The 24,826-nt window shown below is 30.0% G+C and overlaps 1 protein-coding gene across 1 annotated transcript in view; it reads left to right on the forward strand.

The window, feature by feature from the left end:
* Positions 1-24,826, forward strand: part of LOC114330024 (guanylate cyclase 32E) — a 965,459-nt gene that overhangs the window by 687,676 nt on the left and 252,957 nt on the right. Inside the window, exon 9 of the mRNA XM_050647412.1 lies at positions 6,708-6,863. Coding sequence (XP_050503369.1) covers positions 6,708-6,863 — 156 coding nt within the window. The remainder of the gene's footprint in view (positions 1-6,707; positions 6,864-24,826) is intronic.

The following is a 24,826-nucleotide window of genomic DNA, read 5'->3' on the forward strand; positions in this document are numbered from 1 at the left end:
CTTTGGGATAATTTTGTCCTTTGGTTTTTCTTATAATTTGTTTGGTATTATTCCAAGCTGCTTGTTGTATATTTATGGTTAGTGTCTCTGTTTCTTCATCAAGTTGTTCATTAGTTTTGATTGGTACATTAAGCTCAATTCTGTCACTTAACTCCTGTCTAAAGCTAGACCAGTCCGTTCTCTTATTGGTTAATGTTGGGTTATTTTCTCTTAGTATTATATGCTCACTGATTGTGAGTAGTATTAGAGAGTGATCAGAACTGGGACCATCAACTTCTTCTATTTTCATAAAATTTGTTGCAACTTTTCTTGAAATGAAAAAGTCAATTAAGTCTGGTATTTTATTTTGATCAGTGGGCCAATATGTTGGTTTTCCAGTTGAGTGCCATTTACCGTTTATCTTTTCTATTGCTGCATGTAGTTCTCTACCCTTTGTATTGGTTAACCTTGAACCCCATACAGTGTTTTTAGCATTAAAATCTGCACCAATAATAAATTTTTCTCCAAGCGTGTTAAGCAAATGGACATAATTTTCTTTTTTTAGATTGTGTTTGGGTGGAAAATATGCAGCTGCTATTGTTACTTCATATTTTTTTGTTTTGACACTTATACTAGCTGCCTGGATGGCTTCAGTCTCTATATTTTCTCTTTCGAGGTGAATTAGATTACTCTTAACGATTATTGCTGCTCCTCCACTAGCTGTGTTTCTAGGGTGAAGAGCTTGATATATTTGATATCCTCTCAGTTTAATATATGTTTGTTTAGTGAAGTGTGTCTCTGATATTAAACATATATCGATTTTTTGGTTATTTAAGGTAAACAGCATCTCCTGCTGATGTTGCAAGAGGCCGTTTGCGTTCCAATGTAAAATTCTTAACTCTTCCGCCATTTTATCGTCTACTAGTTTCTATGCTATTTAATCTTTCTAGGATTTTTTTATTGAATTCTTCTTGATTGTTCATGCGTTCTATTAGTATGTGTAGCATGTTTGATATCGAATTGAGATCATTCTCTACTGGTTGTTTTGGCTGGTTAGAGGCTATTTGGGCATATGTTTGGTTTTGGTTAACCTCTCCTGGATGGATTTGCGTAGGATTCTCCATGTCTGCTGCCTTGTTTTGTAGTTTGGTTGTAGGTCTCTTTTGTTCCGTAATTTTTGAAGAGATATAGCAGTGGTGCAACCTCTATAACTAGCTGGGTGGGCACCACCACAGTGTATGCATTTGGGTTCTTTATCTTGTGGCTTCTTACAATCTGTTGTTAAATGTTTTCCGATGCATTTTACGCATCTCGGTTCTCTTCTGCAATAATTTTGTGTATGTCCGTACTCTTGACACCGTTTATATTGTGGAATCAAATTCGGTTTTCTGAAAGCTTCTATCGTCACTTTCATGTTTAAAATTTCGGTAATTTCATACACTTTTTTTGTATTTTCCTCTTTACTAAAAGTAAGTGCAAAAAGTGGCAGTGGCGATTTGTCCTTTCCTCTTAGTAATTGGGTTACGTTTTCTATTTTATATCCCTTATTTTTTAGGTCTTCCGTTATGTTCTTAACTTGGCAAGTTTGATGCAGTTTTCTTGCAACCACTTTTAGAGGTCTATTTTGTTTATCTTCAAACGAATACCATTCGAGATTTGTGTCATTTAGAGTCTTGGTTAGGTTTCTGTAGCTATTTTCGTCTTTGACATTAATTTTTATATTTCCACCTGCAAGCATGCTAGTTTGATAAGATATTTGCTTACCTGATAAGTGGCTGACTAGGGTGTCGTATTTTTCCAATTTGTTTATAATGACTGGTGGTGGTTTACGTGCCGTTTGTGTCTCATCTGGTTTACTTCTCTGTTGGTGGGAGTGGGGCTGTACTTCCTTTGGGGAGTTGCTTATCTTCCTTTTTTTGAATTTTGGACTCGAATCCATTCCGTTTCTTTACTCAGTTCTTCGTCGTCTGTGCGATATTCTATATCTTCATTGTGCTGTTGTTTTTCTTCGCCTATCTTCTTTTGTAGGGTATCTATTTGGATTTTCATTTGTTGTATGACGATATGTAGATTTTCTCTTTCTTGTTTTTCCTGTAACCAGGCGTTGTAGAACATCTGCTCATATTGACTTCTGGCTTGATTCTCAGTAAAGAGCACTTGATTTTGTTGAAAAAGTAATGTTTCACTTGATGTTGTCGGTAGGGAAACCATATTGTCTTTTTCCATTTTTCAGTACACCCATCTCACACTATGGCCCGAGATTGCCTGGACTATTCCAGGCCATATATTCCATGAAATATTTAACAGTGTAACTATTTATTTGTGCAGATAAAACTTTTGTATCTTATCACAGTCGAATTTTAATTTTGCAAATAAAAACTTTCTAACTTTAATAACAATCGGTTTTTAATTATCACCTTAATTACTGTAATTATGGCTTAATTCATTTGCTAACGATACGATGTGATGTTTATTTGTCGAAAGCCAAATGAATACTGGATTAAGTAGGTAAGTACAAAAATCAACTAAAAAGCAAAAAAAAAAATTGAAAAAATCTAACACATTCGCCAAAGAAAAGCGTGTTGCGTCTTCATGGAATAAACTTTTTTCGCCCCATGCTTTTCTTTAACGAATGTGTTAGATTTTTTCATTTTTTTTTTATTTTTTGCTTTTCAGTTGATTTTTTTATAATATTTTTAATTTTAGTCACTTGTAAATAAAGAAAAGCGTTTCTTAAAATTTTTTTAGTCTTATATTTTTCAAACATTAAAATATATCGTCATGTTTATAAAAATATGTATAAAACATATGATGTACTAACATGAAAAGTAGTCTGAATCGGCAAAAAATTTGAAACTTTATTGTTTATTTATGAAGCGTAACGTAAAAAATTAACGTAAAAAGTATAGTTACGTATAGTTCATATAATTAGCTACAATCTGTCAAAGTGTCAAGTTTTTACATTGTAAAACACAAGAGAATTTAAGCATTTTTCATTAAAATCGTTTTTTATTTAAACAATTAATAAACATAAAAAATATTTTATTGACTATTCGTGTATAATACACGAATAGTCAATAAATAGTTTAAATGTTCATTTAAGTACCATAAAACGGGGCTACCTGAAAATAGCGGGGTAACTTGAAAATAACCGCAATCACCTTTTTAAGCAAGTGCTGTCACTGAACGATTTGTCCGATTTACTCGTATCTAGTGCCACTTGAAAGGCATGCCTGCCCACGACTTACCATTTACCATTGTTGTTTATGCTTGCTCTATGTTTACCGGTGTTGCGTATACCAAAAGAAAAATATCACAAAAATAAGCATTTTTTGTGACATGAATACTTCCATTTGCAGATTTGCTATTGCTACCGGTAAGTTGTTAAGATTTCGCTTGCCTAACTTGCATTAATCCCTAATCTCGAAGCTAACCTTTCTTTAGGCCTAATTTAAATTTTGACACCAGTGGCGGCGACTTTATGATTTAACCCTTAAACGCCCAAGGGTGGGTAAAAAATGTCCACCTAATGCGTATTCTCTTGTAACATATTTATTACGTGTTTAATTTTTTTTTTAATTATTTATTGTTAAAAAGATGCTATTGTTATTTATTGTTATCGAATGTTAATTTGGTTCTACCAATATTTTTGAAAATAAAAGCAGCATCTTGAGTTAAATATGGATGGGCATAAAAAGAACACCCTTGGCAAAACTTGTTACTAAAGGTTTCTATAAAATTTCTCGTTGGTAGGAAGATAATCCATATAATTATCGATGAATAATTACATAATCTACATAATTATTCGCCAATGAGGAGGCTGAAAGAAAGAATATGGAGAAAATCGACAAATCTGAACTACTGGTATGTTAATTTTGATGTACATTCTAATTTTGTTGTAAGGTTTGTAAATTGTTTATATTAATATTTTAGAAGATGCTGTGTTTATTAAGCATAAGATTCTTAAGTTTAATCCATTTTCAACAACTCTCAATAAATATATTAACCATTTTCTAGGTGGACATTTTTTACCCACCCTTGGGCGTACATGGAACCTAAAAAAGGTTGAGCGTTTAAGGGTTAATGTCATCCTAGGGGCTATTTGAAAATGGTAAGAATTTATAAAAGAAAAGTCGGAAGCAGATCCTATCGAAATTATAGTCAAGAGGACTTGAACAATGCCGTGCGAAGGTATGAAAAATTAACAATTTAAATTCCCAAAATCCTGGTCATCCTACTGCGTTATCAGATGCAGATGAAAAAGCCCTTGTTAAAGCTATTGATAAGGCTTCAGAGTGGGGTTTCCCCTTTGAGCCCTCCGGCATACACAGTTTGGTTGAAAACTATTTAAATAGAAAATGTGCGCAAGTAAAAACTTAAAAATTATCGACCTGGTGCAGATTGGATGGAGCAGTTCCTAAATCAGCACAAAGAACAGCTGTCGAAGAGACTATCGCAGTCGATTAAACAAAGTCGAGCTAAAGTCAACCATAAGACGATTAATAGGTACATATTTTGACAATTTGTCAAGAGGTGATTCCCGAATTGGTGAACCGAAGAGGTGACTATTAGAAGATGTGATTCCCGAAATTGTCGTTAAGTGTGACGATTCCTAAAAACCGTGTTTTTTATCGATTTTAATAAAACTCAGACACAATAGGTTTTTATTTCATTTTACTATTTCAAGTAGCCCCTATAAAGGGGCTATTTGAAATACAACGGTTTTAAAGGCTTACTTTCAAGTAAGGGTCCAAGTAAGGGTCCAAGTAAGCATCTCATCGAGGGTCTACTTGAAAATTAACAATTAATATTTTTTTTTTTGCAAAAATGGGGAAGCCAAGACACTTTTTTAATAAGGAAAAGTGATCTATAGACCATTTTGACCATCACAATAATTTTTATTTTCAAAAATAACTTTAACTTAATTGGTGGCAGAACGAAGTTTCAAAAAAGTTTTATCAAGTAGCCCCGTTTTACGGTATCTAAAGTGGTATATAAAAATGGTTATAACCATTTTGTAATCATGGTGCCACTATATTAAAAATTATATTCCATCTTCCAAGACAGAAAGGAGCATAATATTGATCCTTCGGTTAAAATAACCATAGTAACTAAATAAGCTCATTTTAAGTATATATGGACATGCTGAATTTCAAGTCAATAATAATTTCTTAAAATACTTGTTGAAGAGTGTACTTTAATGTATCATTAATAGGCCAGGGTAATAAGACAAAAATATACCCTGTTAGTGACACTTCAGAAGCCAGGGTACTGAAGCGTTTTTTCGACAGGTAATACCTATAGGAACAAATTATAACTATTTCCTGCGTAGGATCTGGCGGCAATTTTTAATTATAAACAATTACCAAAAATGGCATTTTCCCTTTTTTTTTTAATCGTCGGAAAACAGTGAAACTTATGGTTTTTTTAGTACAAATATCTTCGACATTATGGAAAAAGCTTTTTAAAATGACGTATTACAAAGTTTGATATACTCATTTATTGTTAATATAATTGCGAAAAATGTCGAAATTGCAAAAAAAAATATTTTCTCAATAACTGTTGTAAAAATTAGTCTACAGCTTTGAAATTTTTGTCAAATGAGGGTTCTTTGGTGATTAATATGTGATAAAAATTTCAAAGCAATTCATTCAATTGTTTAAATTTTATTCAAATTGTTTATCCCAGAGAGCATTTTTTTGCAATAACATAAGTCAGAAAAAAATGACTTTAGAACCATTCTACGAGTTTCATATGAAAGAGCATGAGCTACATTTTCAACATGGTTTAAAAAGTAAATAAAAAATGCATTTATTAGTAATAAAGAATTATGCAAAAGTATCGTAAATTTTTCTTTATAAATTTTTTACAATAACTTTTTCCAAAAAAATTAACTTTTTTACCCTGTTTTAAGTGCACAACTACCAAGTAATGTTATCCATATCATAATTGATAAAAAATTGTAATAAATAATAATATAATTTCTTATATAACAAAATAAAATTTATAAGGAAAGAGTCACGATACTTTTGCATAATTATTTATTACTAATAAATGCATTTTTATTGACTTTTTTTAAACCAAGTTGAAAATATAGCTCATGCTCTTTCATTTGGCACATGTGAAATGGTTCTAACGTCATTTTCTTCTGACTTGTTATTGCAGAAAAATGCTCTCTGAGATAAACAATTTAAATAAAATTTAAACAATTGAATGAATCGCTTTGAAATTTTTATCACATATTAAGCACCAAAGAACCCTTATTTGACAAAAATTTCAAAGCTGTTCACTAATTTTTACAACAGTTATTGCAAAAATATTTTTTTTTGCAATTCCGACCTTTTTTCTTAATTATATTAACAATAAATGAGTATATCAAACTTTGTAGTACGTCATTTTAAAGCTTTTTCCATAATCTCGAAGATATTTGTACTAAAAAAACCCTGTAAAAAAGTTTCCCTGTTTTCCATTGATTTGAAAAAAAAATTGAAAAATGCCATTTTTTGACACTTAATTGTTTATAAATAAAAATGGCCGCCAGATCCTACGCAGGAAACAGTTACAATTTGCGCTTATAGGTATTACCTGTCGAAAAAACGCTTCAGTACCCTGGCTGTTCAAGTGTCATGCAAAAAACCTTATTACCCTGGACTATAACAGTTAAAGTTAGAAATATGAACGGGTTTTTGTTTCCTTTTTGCCAATGTACATAATTCTACATTTTGCAGGTTTTCATCGACGATAATGGCGACGCAGAGGGAAATTTTACTGTAGTTGCACTTCTCGACGACAAAGAGATGAATGGCACCATCAGAATGAGTATGCAACCAGTTGGATATTTCCAGTACAAATCTAACGGAAGTAACAAAATGTCGGCACTTCCGGTAAGTATGCAAAATGATAAAATTACGGTCATAATTACGTGTAACGGGTTTGGCTAGATCAGGGTGAAAATTTATTGGTGTTAAAACTTTTAGGAAGTTAAGCAAATTATTTATTAATTATTTAATACGATTACCATTATTATTAAAGTCAAACAAACAATCATTATAGGGGAGTGCAATTAGAACGAAAACATGCATTGTTTCGGAAAAATTCAAACAAGCTTATATTTTTCTAAAACTTTTTTTTGTTAGTTTATATACATGTTAATGTAAAAATTTCTACTCGCAGAGTTGGCCGCTAATTGTTTATTAATCGTTTAAACAATAACAATTATTTTGTAAAAATAATTTTAAAAATATTGTTAAATTCATCATTTTACTTTGATCAAATATGTTTCTATTTTGTTTTTGATTATGCTAAATCCGAATATGGCATCGCAATTTGAAAATTCTTATACAGAAGCTCTTATACAGTGTGTCTGCGTAGCTAGGAACCACATGGAAATCTTTTTTATTATCAATTTTACGAAAAAATTTTATTCTTAATGAAATACTCTGAATAGTAAAAAATCTAAAACTCAACCATCAGATATCAAATTTTATCAATTTTATACGAGTTATGTCAAAAATATGAATTTCGTTAAAGAGTAAAGTACCTTTATGTTCCAGCATATCAAAAAATGCTATTATGAAAAGTTGTTTGAAATTAGAAACTATGTCTAGATATACATTTATATCATTCTAATTGAAAAAAAAAAATAAATTTTTTCTCAAATTACGGATACTCATCATCATTTTATTACAATTATGATAACTATTTTATTATCACTTTTACGAAAAAAGTTACTTTTCATGTCTAAAATCTAAGATACAACCATCAGACATTAAACTTTTTTAATTTTATACGAGGTATGTTTTTAAGAGATAAGTGCCTTTATTATTCACAATATTTTAATTAGAAGGATGTAATTGAACACTAAAACAAATTTTGTAATTCTTAACAACTTTTCTTTTTAACAATTATCGATATTGTGAAATGTAATGGTACTTTACTCTTGAGTGAAATTCATATATTTTGACATACCTCGTATAAAATTAATTAAATTTGATATTTGGTGATTGCATCTTAGATTATATACGATGCAGAGTATTTAATAGATAATAACTTTTTTTCGTAAAACTGATAATAAAAAAGTTATCAATAGGTTCCAAGTTACGCAGACATACTGTATAAGAGCTAAAAAAATTTTTTTTGCTGAACATTTATTATTGTTCAAGCTTATTATTAAATGTATTTTAGATAAGTTTTACAGAAAAAAGTTTTGATCACTTTGTACAAACATTTTTTTAGCTGGAAATTTTCGGTTTTTGTATTATATTTTTGTTATCTTTCTTAATTTTCTTAAAAAGGAATAGTTTATTTCATTTCTAAAGTAAAATAATTTAGTGCATTTTAGAGATTGGATCCCAAGCTTTAAAAAAGCACTTATAAAACTGTAATAGATCTGTTCAAACTTGAGTAATACCGTCTTAAATTGGTGGTAATTCTATAAAACTACGAAGATTTCAAAAATTATATTTGAGACGTCATATCATTTGAATTAAATTTTTGAGATTCTTTTTGAATGAAACATCGTTTAGCAATATGCTTGATAGGTAAGTTGTGCAAAACTGAGAGTTGTTTAAGAAAAAATGTATTAGTTACACATTTTTAAATCATTTTTAAACAAAATTCATGCAAGGCTCATTTTCCGCCCACACCGTAGTTATGCCCATACATTTTATTTCTTTCTATTATTACCATGAGATAGCTTAATTAGTCTTCTTTCATGTTAAATTTGTAAAATTTCATTTGATCCATTAGTTAAAGAATTGCATTAAAATAACTCAACCATGCACTTCGCCGTACGTTAGTTTACAGTGCGCCAATGTTTGTGAGAAGGGTGACTTTAGCGTTATAATTAAAAAATTATAGAAGATACAGAATTAATTTTAGAAAATTCTTTATCTAAGTTTTTTTTGTAAAATTTTCTGAATTTTTCAATGGTCAAGTCAGTTTTTTTCTAGAATTTATATTTTCGGAGTTATTTAAAAAAACATCTAATTTCGTAGTCCATTTGTTTAATAAAAAATGATGCACCCACTTCTCGAGTAGAACTTTTTGATATGTTGTTTATTAAACATTTCTTAATGAAATTACAAAAAGTTCTATCTTGTTTGATTTTTTCCGAAGTGAAAATCTATATGCACTCCCCTATTATTCCAGTTCCCTCCAAATAGTTTTTAAAATAGTTTTTTTAAATACCTCCAGAACGCTTCTATTTAGAAAAACCAAAACTGGTAAGCCTATTTATCTTACAGAGACAAATCAGTTCCATTAATTGTGAATTTCTACAGCCGGTCATAGGCGTCTCTTTTGGGTAGGACAACCGTATTATTTTATTGCATCACTTTTTTGTTTGTAACTTAACTTTTATGCATTTTTGATACTGGATTATTAAATTGTGAGGTATTCTAGTAGATACTTAAAGGTACTCTTACTTCAAATTACCTTAAAAATTCTATCTACATAAAAAATACTAAAAGTCTTAAGTTCTGTCTAAAGTTATGGTAGTAGGTAGTCCTGTTAGACCGGGCAGTATCGTCGCCCCCGCTAGCGAAATTATTCCGATTCGATTTTTTTGCACAAACTTACTAAAAAAGGGGTCCTTATAACATATCCACGGCGGTGCCGTGGTCGAAAAATTGTTTAAACAATTTTTTTAAACAAATTCACAAAAATAATTTTTTCATTTCGAACAAATTTTTTTAGATAAACTGGCTTATTCTGAGCAAAAAAGGTCTCTTGTCATTTTTTCTAAAATTGATTTTTGTCGAGTTATATGCGATTAAAAATTTGAAAAATGCGAAAATGGCCATTTTCAAGGCTTAATAACTCGATTAAACATTATTATTATGAAATTCAAAAAGTCATCAAATCAAGTTTCAAATCCGTTCTACAAGGACCTGAAGAGATTTTTGTCAATATTTTATTAGAAAGCTGTTATTTTTAATTATTAACAATTAGCGCTATAGTCCAGGATGCATCGTCGCCCCCGTTAGTGAAATTATTCCGATTCCATTTTTTTGCAGAAACTTACTCAAAACGAGGTCCTTATAACATATCCACAGGGTGCCGGGCGGTGCCGTGGTCGAAAAATTTTTTTAAACAATTTTTTTTAAACAAATTCACAAAAATATTTTTTTTATTGCGAAAGATTTTTTTAGATAATTTGGGTTATTCTGAGCAAAAAAGGTCTCTTGTGATTTTTCTCTAAAATTGATTGTTGTCGAGTTATATGGCCATTTTCGCATTTTTCAAATTATAAATCGCGTATAATTCGACAACAATCAATTTTAGAAAAAAATCACAAGAGACATTTTTTGCTTAGAATGTCCCAAATTATCTAAAAAAAAATTTGTTCAAAGTGAAAACATTATTTTTGTGAATTTGTTTAAAAAAAATTGTTTAAACAATTTTTCGACCACGTCACCGCCCGGCACCCTGTAGATATGTTATAAGGACCTCGTTTTGAGTAAGTTTCTGCAAAAAAATTGAATCGGAATAATTTCACTAACGGGGGCGACGATAAATCCTGGACTATAGCGCTAATTGTTAATACTTAAAAATAACAGCCTTCTAATAAAATAATGACAAAAATCTCTTCATGACCTTGAAGAAGGGATTTGAAACTTGATTTGGTGACTTTTTGAACTTCATAATAATAATGTTTAATCGAGTTATTAAGCCTTGAAAATGGCCATTTTCGCATTTTTCAAATTTTTAATCGCATATAACTCGACAACAATCAATTTTAGAAAAAAATGATAAGAGAGCTTTTTTGCTCAGAATAAGCCAATTTATCTAAAAAAATTTTGTTCGAAATGAAAAAATTATTTTTGTGAATTTGTTAAAAAAAATGTTTAAACAATTTTTCGACCACGGCACCCCCGGCACCCTGTAGATATGTTATAAGAATTATTTTTTGAGTAAATTTGTGCAAAAAATCGAATCGGAATAATTTCGCTAGCGGGGGCGACGATACTGCCCGGTCTATATAATCGGGGCTGAAATACCAATATAAACGAAAATCATAGTTTTAATGAAAACTTCTAATATTCCAATTTGTTTTCAAAATGCTAAACACTACTGCCATGTGCCAAATGAAAGCATTGTTTTTTTAATAAATCAATGTTTAATATATAGTTAAATGAAAATTTTTGAAAGAATTTCTTAGTTGGGAGATTTTTTAGATAAATACCTTATAACCTTTTACAAACTTCCGAAAAATATAAGTATACGCCCGAAATATTGATGACACACTCATCTAATGGAATAAACTGTTTCAGGATCCATTATATTGTTTTCTTACATGTGGAGAAACACAGAACGGGATGATCCAATGCTTAGTGTAAACTAAAAATTCTACTAATAAAAACGGAGACAAGGTTAATAAAATTGATTAAAATTGTGATTAAATCTGATTAAAAACGTAACACCACTATAATAATTAAGCCACACATTGCAAAGTAAATACAAAAATACCCTACTATTAGTTTAATTGTCAATGTTAATTGTTAAAAGTAACAAGAAAATTGACTGAAGGCGACATCTCTGGATTGGAATGGCAACTAATGTGCTGTCTTGACCTTGACCATTTACGTGAAAGGTCTAGAATATGTTGCCAGTCCGGAATAAGAATGACGTAACTTCAAAAATCCAAATTTCTCAGGAGAGCAAAAAAAAAACGATTTTTAACACGTTGACGGATAGAACACATATATGTACGTCTAATTTCCGTTGATGTAATGTGATACAACGTCTATTGGCGATGTTAAGTCACAATGACGACCTCTCATGGATTTCGGCGGAACTAAAATTGAGGCCTTTTTTCTTTTTATTGTCCTACTCTAATGGGGGGTTTTTAATGTTAAAACGTTGTTAAAATCGTTGTCAGTATTTTCGAAAATCAACATAATTCATAAATTTTAATACAAAATATTTAAATAAAAGCTTACAAATCTTTTATCAAAAGTTTTCTTATTTGTATGTTGTGTTGCAGAATATTTGGAGTAGATTAAGGGCGAACACGTTCTTTTTGATTCTACTGATGCTGGTAGATTAATCGATGGGACTACTAAATTTTTCACTTTATTGATTTTCGAAAATACTGACAACGATTTGGCATGAAACACCCCCATTATAGCAGGGAAAAAAGGCCTCAATTTTAGTTCGGCCGAAATCCACGAGAGGTCGTTATTGTGACTTAACATCTCCCATAGACGTTACATTTTTCCCTATTCTACTTTGCAAAATACATATAGTGTCACAACACTTGCTTACGCATTTGACGCACTGTCTTTCAACGTGTTAAATATTTAAAATAGGGATCAATGAGAAGTAATCATCGAGGAGCATCGTTATGGCCTTTATTCTTACAATATAGTACACTCTTTCACGGTTTTTGCTCTAAATTTTAAAGAACTACTTGGATTGACATAAAATTTGGCATACGCATAGCTAACATGTCAAAGAAAAAAAGTGATATGGTGCCGATGTGTGCTTTTACCCTGGGGGTGAGTTTTACCCCATCTCGGGGGCGAAGAAATATATGTCCAAGATAATTCCCGAAATGGATAAACTGACTAATTTTAAGCAACTTTTCTTCTATAGAGTTTTTTCACCAAATAAATACTTTTCGAGTTATAAGCAAGTGAATATGTTCATTTTTTAACAAAATAACCACGTTTTTAGACGGTTTTTCGCAAATAACTCAAAACGTAAACATTTTGTCGAAAAAAATATTCTTAGCAAAACTATAGCCTATAGAAAATGAAAAAAAAGGTGTATATATTAGGTTTCTATACCTAGCAAAAGCTGAGTTATAGCTAATAAAAATTAGGTTCATATTCGAAAAATTCCAAATAGAATAATTCAATGTGAAATATCCAAATAATGAAGCATTCTTGGGGAAAACACCTTACAACTTTATTAAAGTGTTTAAAAAAAGCTTTATTTATATTTTTATAAAAAAAATTTCTAGCATCAAATGTAAGCAAGTTACGGTCAAAATAAAGTTGGTCCCTTTTGTTTTGGCAAAAAAAAAATCAGGAAGATCACCCCCAATTAGCAATTTCAATGAAATTAATCGTTACCTCTTCACAAGTTACTTTACTTATGTTGTGTTTAGATGATCTGTAAGTTTCACCGATTCAAAGTGCTTATTTTTTTAAAAATTTGGTTTAAAATAAAATTTTTAAAAATTTTATTTTGAAAAAATGCTTTTATTCAAAATAACTTAAAAATTGTTAGAGATACCAAAAATCTTATACAATAAAAAACTTTACTTTTCTGAATATTTTGTATTTTTTGTTTTTCTGTAAGACAAAAATTGGTTAAGATTCGATGTTTCTAAATTTGCATACACTCGTGATAAGTGACTCGTTCAAGCCCTTTTAATTACAGCTCTTTCAAAAATAAGGACTTTGAACCGATGAAACTTACAGATCATATGATCAATACATACGCGAGTAAAAAACTTGTGAAGTGGTAACAATTAATTAAGTTCATTTGAAACGCTAATTAGGGGGTGATTTTCCCGATTTCTTACCAAAAAAAAAGGGTCCAACTTTATTTTTAGCGTAACTTGTTTACTTTTGATGATAATTTTTTTTAACAAAAATAAGCATTTTTTAAACAATTTAAAAAATTTGAAATGAGTTTTCTCCTAAAAAATGCTTCGTTTCTTGGTTATGGCACGTTAAAATATTCGATTTGGAATTTGACGAATATGAACCTATTTTTCATTAGCTATAACTCTGCTTCTACTATGTATAGTGACCTAATATATACACCATGTTTTCGCTTTTTTACGTGCTATATTTTTGATAAGAATTTCTTTGACCAAATACTTACTTTTTGAGTTATTTTCGAAAACGCTCTGAAAACTTGGTTATTTTGTAGACCAATTAAATAACTCGAAAAGTATTAACTTGGTGAAAAAAAATTATACAACAAAAATTGCTTAGAATTAGTCATTTTATCCATTTCATCCCTATTTGTCCAAATTTCATTATCTTAATTTAGGCCCCCCATTTTCAACCCTATTTACAGTTGCGTCATTATTCATCTGAGACAAAGTCTAAACTGGTGCGTATTTCAATAACGACCCAACTACCCTGTGGTAGCTCAGAACATAGTTACAGTTCTGTCGCTTTTGTATCATCCTTACACAGTATTTTAGAAGTTAATTACGCAATAAACAGGAATTGACAAAACTTGCAATTACGTCATTCTTATTGCGGACCGGCTATGTATGGTTTGGGATTGTAGAAGAAATATAGCCATGGTGAAAGGTCATATTCTAATGTTTTGACAATGCTCTGACGTTAGCAATCTTGAATGACGTAAGCGTATTTTTGTAGCAAAAAACACTGTGTTCTTATAAAATGCTGTTGATCGATAAGAAATTTAAATTTTGGCGGATTACTCTTAGCCAAATAAGTCTATTCAGGGAATTTACATGAGTTTCGGATTGCTCTTGCTTGAAATCCCATTTCTCCGTAAGTCATTAAGCTAAATAACAAAAGAGAGAGTACACTCAACGAGGGGCGGCTGGCAGCCGCCTCAAATATGACAAACATTGTTTTGTATGAAGTTAAAAATAATTTAAGTGATTTATCCTTATAGTACGTTCTTTAAACTTCCGATGACCAACCTTTTTTTGTTACACGGATGACCAATGGGGGAAAAATGACCCCAGGTCAAAAATGTCAAAAATGACAATTAACAAAAAAATAAAGTTTTTTTTTAATTTTTAATTTTTTTTTGGCGTGTACTTTATGTCATTCAGCCAGTCGCAACATGAGTATTAGTGTCATGTGTAGTTCTATGTTGAGTAAGTGTCTTGTTACTTTGCAAAGTCGACGTCATTAGCGTAAAACTACTTGTAATTAACATAATAGACGCTATTTTACTAAACATCAACTTCAGAATATATTTTTTATTCGTAAAATATAGGGATTTTTTTTTATTTCAAAATATGAGAATATCTAGAATGATAATAAAGTCAAATAAAAAAATAATAAGTTAAAAATTAAAAATACTTTTGAATTTATTAAAGAAAAACATAGGCTGGGGTCACAATTTCCCCCGCTTGGTCATCCGATGGTTAAAGGTAAAATATTGCAAAACATCTAAATTTTAAAGAACCGCTTGGATTGACATGAAATTTGGCATACACATAGCTAACAAGTCAAAGAAAAAAAGTGATATTGTGCCAATGTGTACTTTTGCCCTAGGGGTGAATTTAACCTCCTTTTGGGGATGAAAAATATATGTTAGAAATAAGTTCAGAAATGGATAAAATGACTATTTTTAAGCAACTTTTGTTTTATAAAGTTTTTTCACCAAGTTAATACGTTTCGAGTTATTTGAGAGTGAATATGATAATTTTTCTACAAAATAACCACGTTTATAGATGGTTTTTCGCAAATAACTCAAAAAGTAAGTATTTGGTCGAAAAATAATTCTTATCAAAAATATAGCACGTAAATAAGTGAAAAACATGGTGTATATAGTAGGTCACTATACCTAGTAGAAGCAGAGTTATAGCTAATGAAAAATAGGTTCATATTCGTCAAGTTCCAAATCGAATATTTTAACGTGCCATAACAAAAGAACGGAGCACTTTTTTGGGGAAAATCATTTCAACTTTTTTAAAGTGTATATAAAATGCTTATTTTTGTTTTTTAAACAAATTTTTTAGCATCAAAAGTAAACAAGTTACGCTCAAAATAAAGTTGGTCGCTTTTTTCGTAAGAAATCGGGAAAATCGCCCCCTATTTATCATTTCAAATGAAAAAATACAAAATATTTAGAAATGTAAAGCCGACTTTTTTTATTGTTTAAGATTTTGGTATCTCTAACAATTTTTAAGTTAGGTATTTTGAAACAAAGCGTTTTTTTCAAAATTAAAATTTTTAAAAATTTTAATGTAAAACCAAATTTTTTCAAAAATAAGCACTTTGAAAAAACAATTTCCAAAATTCGCCTAAAAATTTTTTATGCGCATCTCATTGAAAGATGCTTGAAAAATGCTTTTACAATAAATAAATATTGATTACTTTTAAAATGAGTATTTGTTCATCAACTTTAATAATTTATTATTAAAAGTTAATAATACCTGCTTTTTAATATCAGATTTCTTTAAAATGTACATGTAATATAATTTCACAATTAAAGTCGTTAAATTGTCTGGCCAAAAATAGAACCCAACCATGAAACTTAGTTTTTTTTGTGCTCTTTTCAAATATACAAAAAAATGTTGTTCCAAGGTCACAATGAATTTATATATTTTTTAATCCGGGCCTGGATTTTTGTTGTGATTAGCGGTTGGGTGGTTTGGGTTCTAATTAAGACATAATATGTGTACCAAATATCAAAAAATATACAAGGTGTTTCTAAAGTTATGGGTCCAGAAAGAAATGGACAAAAACTGTATAACACCTTGTAACTTGGTTACAAAAATCGGTGAAGCAATAAATGTAGTATATCTAGAACCGCCTCAGTGACCTCTAATCACCATTCAAGAATTTCCGTTTTCCAATTGAACACTCTGTATAATTTTTTTATCTTTTCTTGAACTACATTTGACTGCCACTAGGTCACTTTACTCCCAAACTTCTTTCCTAAGTTCAGGTAATTAAAGTAGATGATCTTTAATAATAACAGTTAACCTTCTCTCTATCGAAAGAATATGGTTACAATTATTATTGTCTTATCCAACGCTATTGCTAATTCCAACATATCATCTTCAGTATCACCTCTAGTTTCAAAGCTTAGTCCTTTATCTGCTGCTTCGTATCTCGTCGTGTATTGACCTACATGAGCAGCACTAAAAGCACCTGATATTAATACTCTATCCTCGAAAGTAATATTTCTAAGTCTGTCTCCAATAAATTGTAATTAGCAATCTAGATTACGAATCTAGATAGCGCTATTAATAGTGTTCTGAGAATTTGAAATGAAACTCAAAGCAAGGATTCGTTTTTTTTATTTAGTAAAACTCCAATAGGAATCTTATGATTATTGCTATATGATCATTACTACGCTCAATAGATAAGTTAGTCCTATCTTAATCTTCTGTACTCTGTACGTAAAGCGAGTGAAGTCCAAAAATGCTCGAAACTAGACAATGCACTATCTGTATGTTAGAATTTGATATCTACATGTGTGTATAATTTGTCAAGTCAAATTTCATTCCTAAACTGAGATATCCATTTTACACAAATAGAAAACAATCGATACTAACTGTGTAAAGCGTGTTAAGTCCTGAACTTAAACATATCACTCTTTACACTAAACATTATTTAAGAAACAGGAAGACAGGAGTAGTGTACAGTGTGTTAAGTCCCACAATTTTGCGATTTAACACACTGTACTCTAGTAATTTATAAGTTATTACGTTGACTCTCTGTACACCGCGCGCCTTTAAAGCTGATTTGTCTATTTTACTAGAAGTATTTGGAGAAAGTGGGAGATACCTATTAACTATTATTCAAACGACAATATCATCTTCTTCGGGCGTAATCCAACCGGATGAAAGATAAAATTTTAGAAAAACCTTTATAACTGATTAAGAAAGGAATAAAGTAAATCAATTTTTAATTGGAATTCCAGCTTATGAAAGCCAATACTCAATACGAGATTTTGGGAAAAAACTTGTTTTTCCACATTTGACGATAGTGACACTATACTATGAAGAATAACGCGGAGTATGCGTATGAGTCTCAAAAGGTAGACAAACAAAAGTTAACGATTTAACCAATACTCTGATATTTGAGATGCAGCAATGCCTTCCCACTCCACTCGTGTACAGTTCTGTAGCCTTCTACAAACGCCAACTATGGACTTTTAATCTAACAGTCTAAGACTGCAGTGATGGCACAACTTACTGTTACCTTTGGCATGAAGGTGTAGCTGGCAGAGGTGCTGATGAAGTTGGCTCAGGTGAATACAAATTTATTTCTTAAGTTTTAATGCCTATTGTGAAAAGTTTGACCATGTACTCAGATACATGTGGTGGTCAAAACAAGAATACTCATGTAGCAGCTGTGTGTATAGCAGCCCTGCAAAATTCTCCTAATTTGGAAGAGATTAATCATGCATTTTTTAGTATCTGGCCACACGCACATTGAGTGTGGTACATCACACGCCCTAACTGAAAAAAATAAAACAGCTTTTGCTAGATGTTCAATCATCCCCATGATTGGGCCGAACTTATACAAAGCACTGGTAAGAAACGCCCTATCGTGGTGAAGAGATAGCCTCTTTGAGTAAGCTGCTAAAAACCGACCTTCAGCAGCGAAAAGATGATGATGTTGGAAACAATTTTAGCTGGGGAGATGTACAAGGGCTGAATTTTATCAAAAACGAGCCTGGAATAAATTACTATAAGAATTATTTAGACCTTAATCAACAGTTTCAATGCATTATTTTCAAAAAAAGATCAAAAAACTACTAGCAAAATGGACCCTAGTTTACGTTACCCAGGACAAAATCATATTCCTAAGAAGAAAAGAAAATGACCTCCTCAACATGCTTCCATACATTTCACCAATGTTTCACCAATTCTATAAAGACTTAATAACCTCACATAAAGCAGAAGATACCTACACTGATGACGTTCCTATGAAGAAAATAAATACTCTGGGCTAATTAGCAAAATACAAGGAAAAGTTATTTACCAGCAATTTTATTGCTGGAATCGAATCTTATTATTGTATGTATTAATAATATAGCTATGCAAAGTCCGCAGATAGTGTGCTACTTTTTTTATAAACGAAATGGCTCCCGAAAATCGTGTTTTTTTCAATTTTTGCTCTATAACTCCAAAGATTCTAACTTTACACCAAAAAGACCCAAATAAAAATTCACTGCAATTAAATTCTGCATAGAGACGTGTTTTTCACGATTCACTTCGACAAAAACTTTCCCCGGAAAAAGCGGGTTTTTCCAACAAAATCTTTAATTTTCAACTAAAATTTTAGATAAGTAATTGTTAATCAAAGATTAAATAACTTGGTAATGTAAAAGCCATTTTCATGTAAACTATAATTCCAGAAGCCAATGGAAATTGAATAAACAGTTTAGCAACAATTGAATTGTTAATTAAAAATTTACGGTCGCTATAATAACGACAATAATTAGGGTGCATAAGAATAACTATGACTTTTTCATAAAAAGGCACTATACCTATCTAATGTACTTTACAGAATTAAATTTGGTATATTTAAGCGGCCTCAGGAATATTTTAAAATTATATACAATTTTTTGGCTTAAAAACAAATAGAATATCTCGGGAAATGTTAAACTGAATTAAATTGTGAAAGCGGTATTCGAAAAACAGCGACAGGACGCTTCTTTCAAAAGAAAAAACGTTTAATTATGACGAGCGGTTCCTGAGATACAACCGGTCAAAGTTGACTGGAATTTACGGCAAAGATATAAACAATAGGATCATAATTTTTAAAGCATCACCTTTTTATTATTGTCCTCTTTCTCCACACCAATTTTCATATCTTTCAAATACTCATAACATATATTATTATAATAAAAACTATCGATAATACGTGTGAAAATTGCCAAAAACAGCAAAATTCCAATCAAAAATTAGGTTGGAGAAAATGTAACCCTCAAAGTTCAAAATCGGTATACGTTAAAAAAATGCATTTTCTCGGCTTCCCATGGAGAAATTTCCTTCATTCTTCTTTTGTTCCCAAGTAACTCGAGTAGAGCCATCTAACTAACGCATTATTAAAAAATGTCAAACTTGCTATTGTTTTGTTATAATAGATTAATTTATTTATAACAACAGAAAACTACATATTTTTTCCAGTTGTAGGCTTTTTTTTAGGTAAACTTACTACAAGTGTACCTTTTAAAGTTAAAAACATAAATATTCTCATTTGAAAGCTGTATAATTATTTAAACAATTTTTATTTAAACAAATTAAAATTTTGTGTTATAATAAAAAATTTAACTTATTACAACAAAACAAAAGCAAGTTTGACATTTAATAATGCATTAGTTCGATGGCTCTACTCGAGTTACTTGGGAACAAAAAAAAATGAAGGAAATTGCTCAATGGGAAGCCGAGAAAATGCATTTTTTTAACGTATACCGATTTTGAACTTTGAGGGTTACATTTTCTCCAACCTAATTTTTGATTGGAATTTTGCTATTTTTGGCAATTTTCACAAGTATTATCGATAGTTTTTATTATAATAATATATGTTATAAGTATTTTAAGGATATGAAAATTGGTGTGGAGAAAGAGGACAAAAATAAAAAGGTGATGGTTTAAAAATTATGATCCTATTGTTTATATCTTTGCCGTAAATTCCGGTGAAATTTGACCGATTGTATCTCAGGAACTGCTTACCATAATTAAATGTTTTTTCTTCTAAAAGAAGCGTCCTGACGCTGTTTTTCGAATACCGTTTTTTGGATTTAATTTAGTTTAATATTTTCCGAGATATTCTATTTGTTTTAAGCCAAAAAATTATTTATAATTTTAAAATATTCCTGAGGCCGCTTAAATAGTCCAATATCAATTCTGTAAAGTACATTAGATAGGTATAGTGTCTTTTTATGAAAAAATCATAGTTGTTCTTATGCATCATAATTATTGTCGTTATTATAGCGACCGTAAATTTTTAATTAACAATTCAATTGTTGCTAAACTGTTCATTCAATTTCCATCCGCTTCTGGAATTGGCTTCTATACGAAAAGGGCTTTTACATTACCAAGTTATTTAATTATTGATTAACAGTTACTTATCTAAAAGTTTAGTTGAAAATTAAAGATTTTGTTGGAAAAACCCGCTTTTTCCGGAGAAAGTTTTCGTCGAAGTAAATCAGAATAAACACGTCTCTATGCAGAATTTGATTGCGGTGAATTTTTATTTGAGTGTTTTTGGTGTAAAGTTAACATCTTTGGAGTTATAAAGCAAAAATTGAAAAAAACGATTTCCGGGCGCCCTTTTGTTTATAAAAATGTAGCACACTATCTGCGGACTTTGCATACCTATATTATTAATATATATATATATATATATATATACAATCATAAGATTCTATTTCAGCAATAAAATTGCTGGTAAATAAGTTTTCCCAAAAATGGCCTATTTTTCGATAATCAGCCCAGACTAAAAGAGATAGTGTAACTGTAACTAGTTGACAAAAAAAAGAAAATAAATGTGAAAACCACGAGAAAAATGACAGTTGCCAAGAAAATAAATCAACGAAACAAACTGTCAGGAAAAAGGAAAAAAAATGTAAAGACTCAATAATAAAAAACTTAAAAAAATATTGATTTGTTTTCCATATAAGTTTTTGTTAATGTTTTGTATTATTTTACTTACATTGTATCATTTCTTACTTGGTTTATGACGATTGAACACAAGTTTTTGTCTTGCTAAATGTTCTTGTATTATTATTTATTAAAACCTGCTATAAAATAACAAGAATGTGTGTGTACTTTGTACGCACGTAAGAAGTTATACTTCTACTACATATTATGTGATTTTTAAGACAATACCAAAAATTTTAAAAAATAAAAGAATAAAACGCACACAAACACATTGAAAAATGCCACAAAGAAAAAATGATTTCTTAACGATAATAATTGTTGGCAAAAATTTTAAATACGCATTTTCTGAAAAAAAAATTATATAACAAATATACTTACAATCATAACATGCATAAAAAAATAAAAAAATAAAACTGGCATCGGGAATTGAACCCTTGAATTTCGTGCCGCTTTGACTCTTAATCGAAGCGTAGACTCACTCGTCCAATCCCACAATATTTATCATATGGAAAAATACGGTAACTAAACGTTTTACTGTTTGACAGTTGTTTTGAAAATTAAATTTAGTTTAAATTTTGTGGAAGAAAATATAAAAATATAACAAAACAGTAAGAAAACAATATATTAGATGAAGATGGGTAGAACTTTTGTTGGTAATCAAATTAAGTATGTAAATCAAAGCATTACATACATACTAGATAAATAAATCTACGCCAAAAAATCATAATTTAAAAATAAAAATCGAACCTAATTTGGGATTTCTCTCTAAAATCCGCATTCTTGAGAAAATAAATGTATGTATTTCAACCTAATCCAAATGTATAATTACAATATGATTATAATAAAAACTACTTACCAAATTAGAATGAGTTTTCCTTGTCCAAAAGTCCAAAAATATAGGTATATGAAAACTATTTAAAAAGGCAGTATAACTATTAACTAACTTTTGTTTGTTGTTTCTTTTCACACAAATTTTAAAACGCAACTACCATAAATAATCTAACTACAGCTGTGCCACAGCCGCCATATTGAATAATTTTTGACATGTCATTTGAACATCCAATCAGAACAAAGTTATAATGCGCATGCGCCCGGTCGCTAGGTTTTCCCATATAAAAATTTACCCTCTATCGCCGGTAAAGAAGTATAACTTCAAAAATGTATACCATTTTACTTTTACCTTACCTGACCTTTAAAACCTGCTACTTTGGTCTTAAAAATCCCCATTATTATTATTACATATTATTTTTTATATTTTTTGTAATAGTTTGTGTTATGCATACAGCGTGTTAAGTTCATGATATTTGTGCAAATTTTGTTAAGCCTGTGTAAGAAAAAGTTTATTATTTTTTTATAATACTTATATGGTTTATTTATATTAATTATTGATTATGTTATTGAGAGAAATAAATATTTAATTGATCAAAAGTGTTTAAAACACATTTGAGGGATACATTCCTGTAAAAACTCCAAAAGTATAACTCGAACATATTATTGCAAACTTTACACGAGCTTATCTCAAAACTGTAGACCAGTAACGATCTGTGAAAAATCGTCTATTTTTGGATGTACGAGGTGGCGTTCGGATTTTTGCAGATAAAATTAGGTGACACCTTCAGTAATAATAATTGACTTATGCTCCTTCTCAAATATCCCCGGAACATTAATAAAAAAATTTAAATACTTAAAAATTTCGAAAAACGTCGATTTTTTTCTGCTTTCTTTGCTTATAACTTTAAAACGATTCCTTTTGGAACAAAGTCGTACAGAAATAAAATAAAGATAATTGAATTATGTATGATATACGACTGGTCAAAAATGTCTTAACGTATTACCTTTTCTGAAATATAGCAATAAATACAAAATAAGGGGACAAAATATTCCTGTTGTTATTCAATGTTTTTAACCACTTTGGTGGCACTTAGAACCTTAGTAATTCACTTAGGAAATTTTTTGTAATATACTTAAACTGTGTACCAAATTTCATTAAAATCGACTTAATAGATTTTGCCTAATAAATTTGCAATCTAAATGTTTTTAAAAAGGTTCAAATTTTTAAAAATCTTTCTGAACAAAAAGTAGACCATTTAGAAGTTGTCTAATTTTTTTACATATAAAGATGTGCTCTACCTCTCTAATACACTTTACATAATTAAAATCGGATTATTTAAGGGGCCTCAGCAAAGTTTTAAACATAAACAATTTTTTGGCTAATAAACAAATAGCTTTGTTTAATAATAAAAAGATTAATTTTTAGCAATGCAAATAATTAAAACCGGTATAATTTGACTTAAGCTTTCAAATGCTGTCAGCAGAATTGCTATTTTCTTTTTTAATCAAAAGTTATTCACGTTCAAATATTGGAATTTTTCGAATTTTTTAAAGTTCCACTGCGTTTATCTCGAGAACTATGCATCCTACGAAAAAACTTTTAAGAACATTTTTTGCTTAGAATTACCCAAGAAATTCAAAAAAATGTTTTATTTTGCGAAAAATCGATGTTATGTAATTCCTCAAGTTCTTTGTTTATAACAATCTTATCGACATCCGGATCAACTGTTACCCAAAAAACTCGTGTTCTACGGGTCAAAAAATACATAAAAATCTTGGGTAAGTCCATCTAAATAAAGAAGCCCGTAGCACCCCCTCCTGGTCACAGGACTAATTTGTTTATAAGCCAAAAAATTGTTTATAACTTTAAAACATTACTGAGGCTGCTTAAACAATCCGATTTCAATTCTGTAAAGTGCATTAGATAGGTGTAGTGCTTCTTTATATGAAAAAAAAATTGACAAATCTTTGTATGTTCTAGTTTTTGTTGTGCAAGATTTTAAAAAATTTTAATTTTTTAAAAAAAGTTTAGATTGCAAAATTATTATTCAAAATCTAGTAAGTCAATTTTAATGAATTTTGGTGTACGGTTTAGCACATTACAAAAATTTTCTAAGCGAATTAGGAAGGTTCCAAGTGTAACCTAAGTGATGGAAAATCATTGAATAAGGACAGGCTTGTTTTGCCCCCTTATTTTATATTTATTGCTATTTTGCAGCAAGGGTGATAAACTAAGATATTTTTAACCAATCGCATCTGATAGAAAATTTAATTATCTTTGTTTTATTCCTATACGACTTTGTTCCAAAATGAATCGTTTTAAAGTTATAAACAAAAAAGTAGAAAAAAACGAATTTTTTTGAAATTTTTAAATATTTTTTTTTTGTTTATTAATGTTCCGGGCATATTTGAGAAGGAGCATGAATCAATTATTATTAAAGAAGTTATCACCTAAGTTTATCCCCAAAAATCTGAATGCCACCTCTCACATCCACCTAAAAACAGATCCTTACTGGTCTACAGTGTTTTAAGACTTAACTCTCTTTACGCACCGGGCACAGAATACTACAGGAAAATTATCTAAGATTATCTTCACCAATAATCCTTAGGCTTCTAATACATCATAAATCTACTAACTAATATGTACACTTTAGTCGCACTTTGCTCTGCTTTTTTACTTATCGCACTTATTTAACTTCTCGCACTATCTCAAACGGC

Source organism: Diabrotica virgifera, chromosome 1 (genome assembly GCF_917563875.1).
Source record: "Diabrotica virgifera virgifera chromosome 1, PGI_DIABVI_V3a".
In the NCBI taxonomy this organism is placed as follows: Eukaryota; Metazoa; Arthropoda; class Insecta; order Coleoptera; family Chrysomelidae; genus Diabrotica; species Diabrotica virgifera.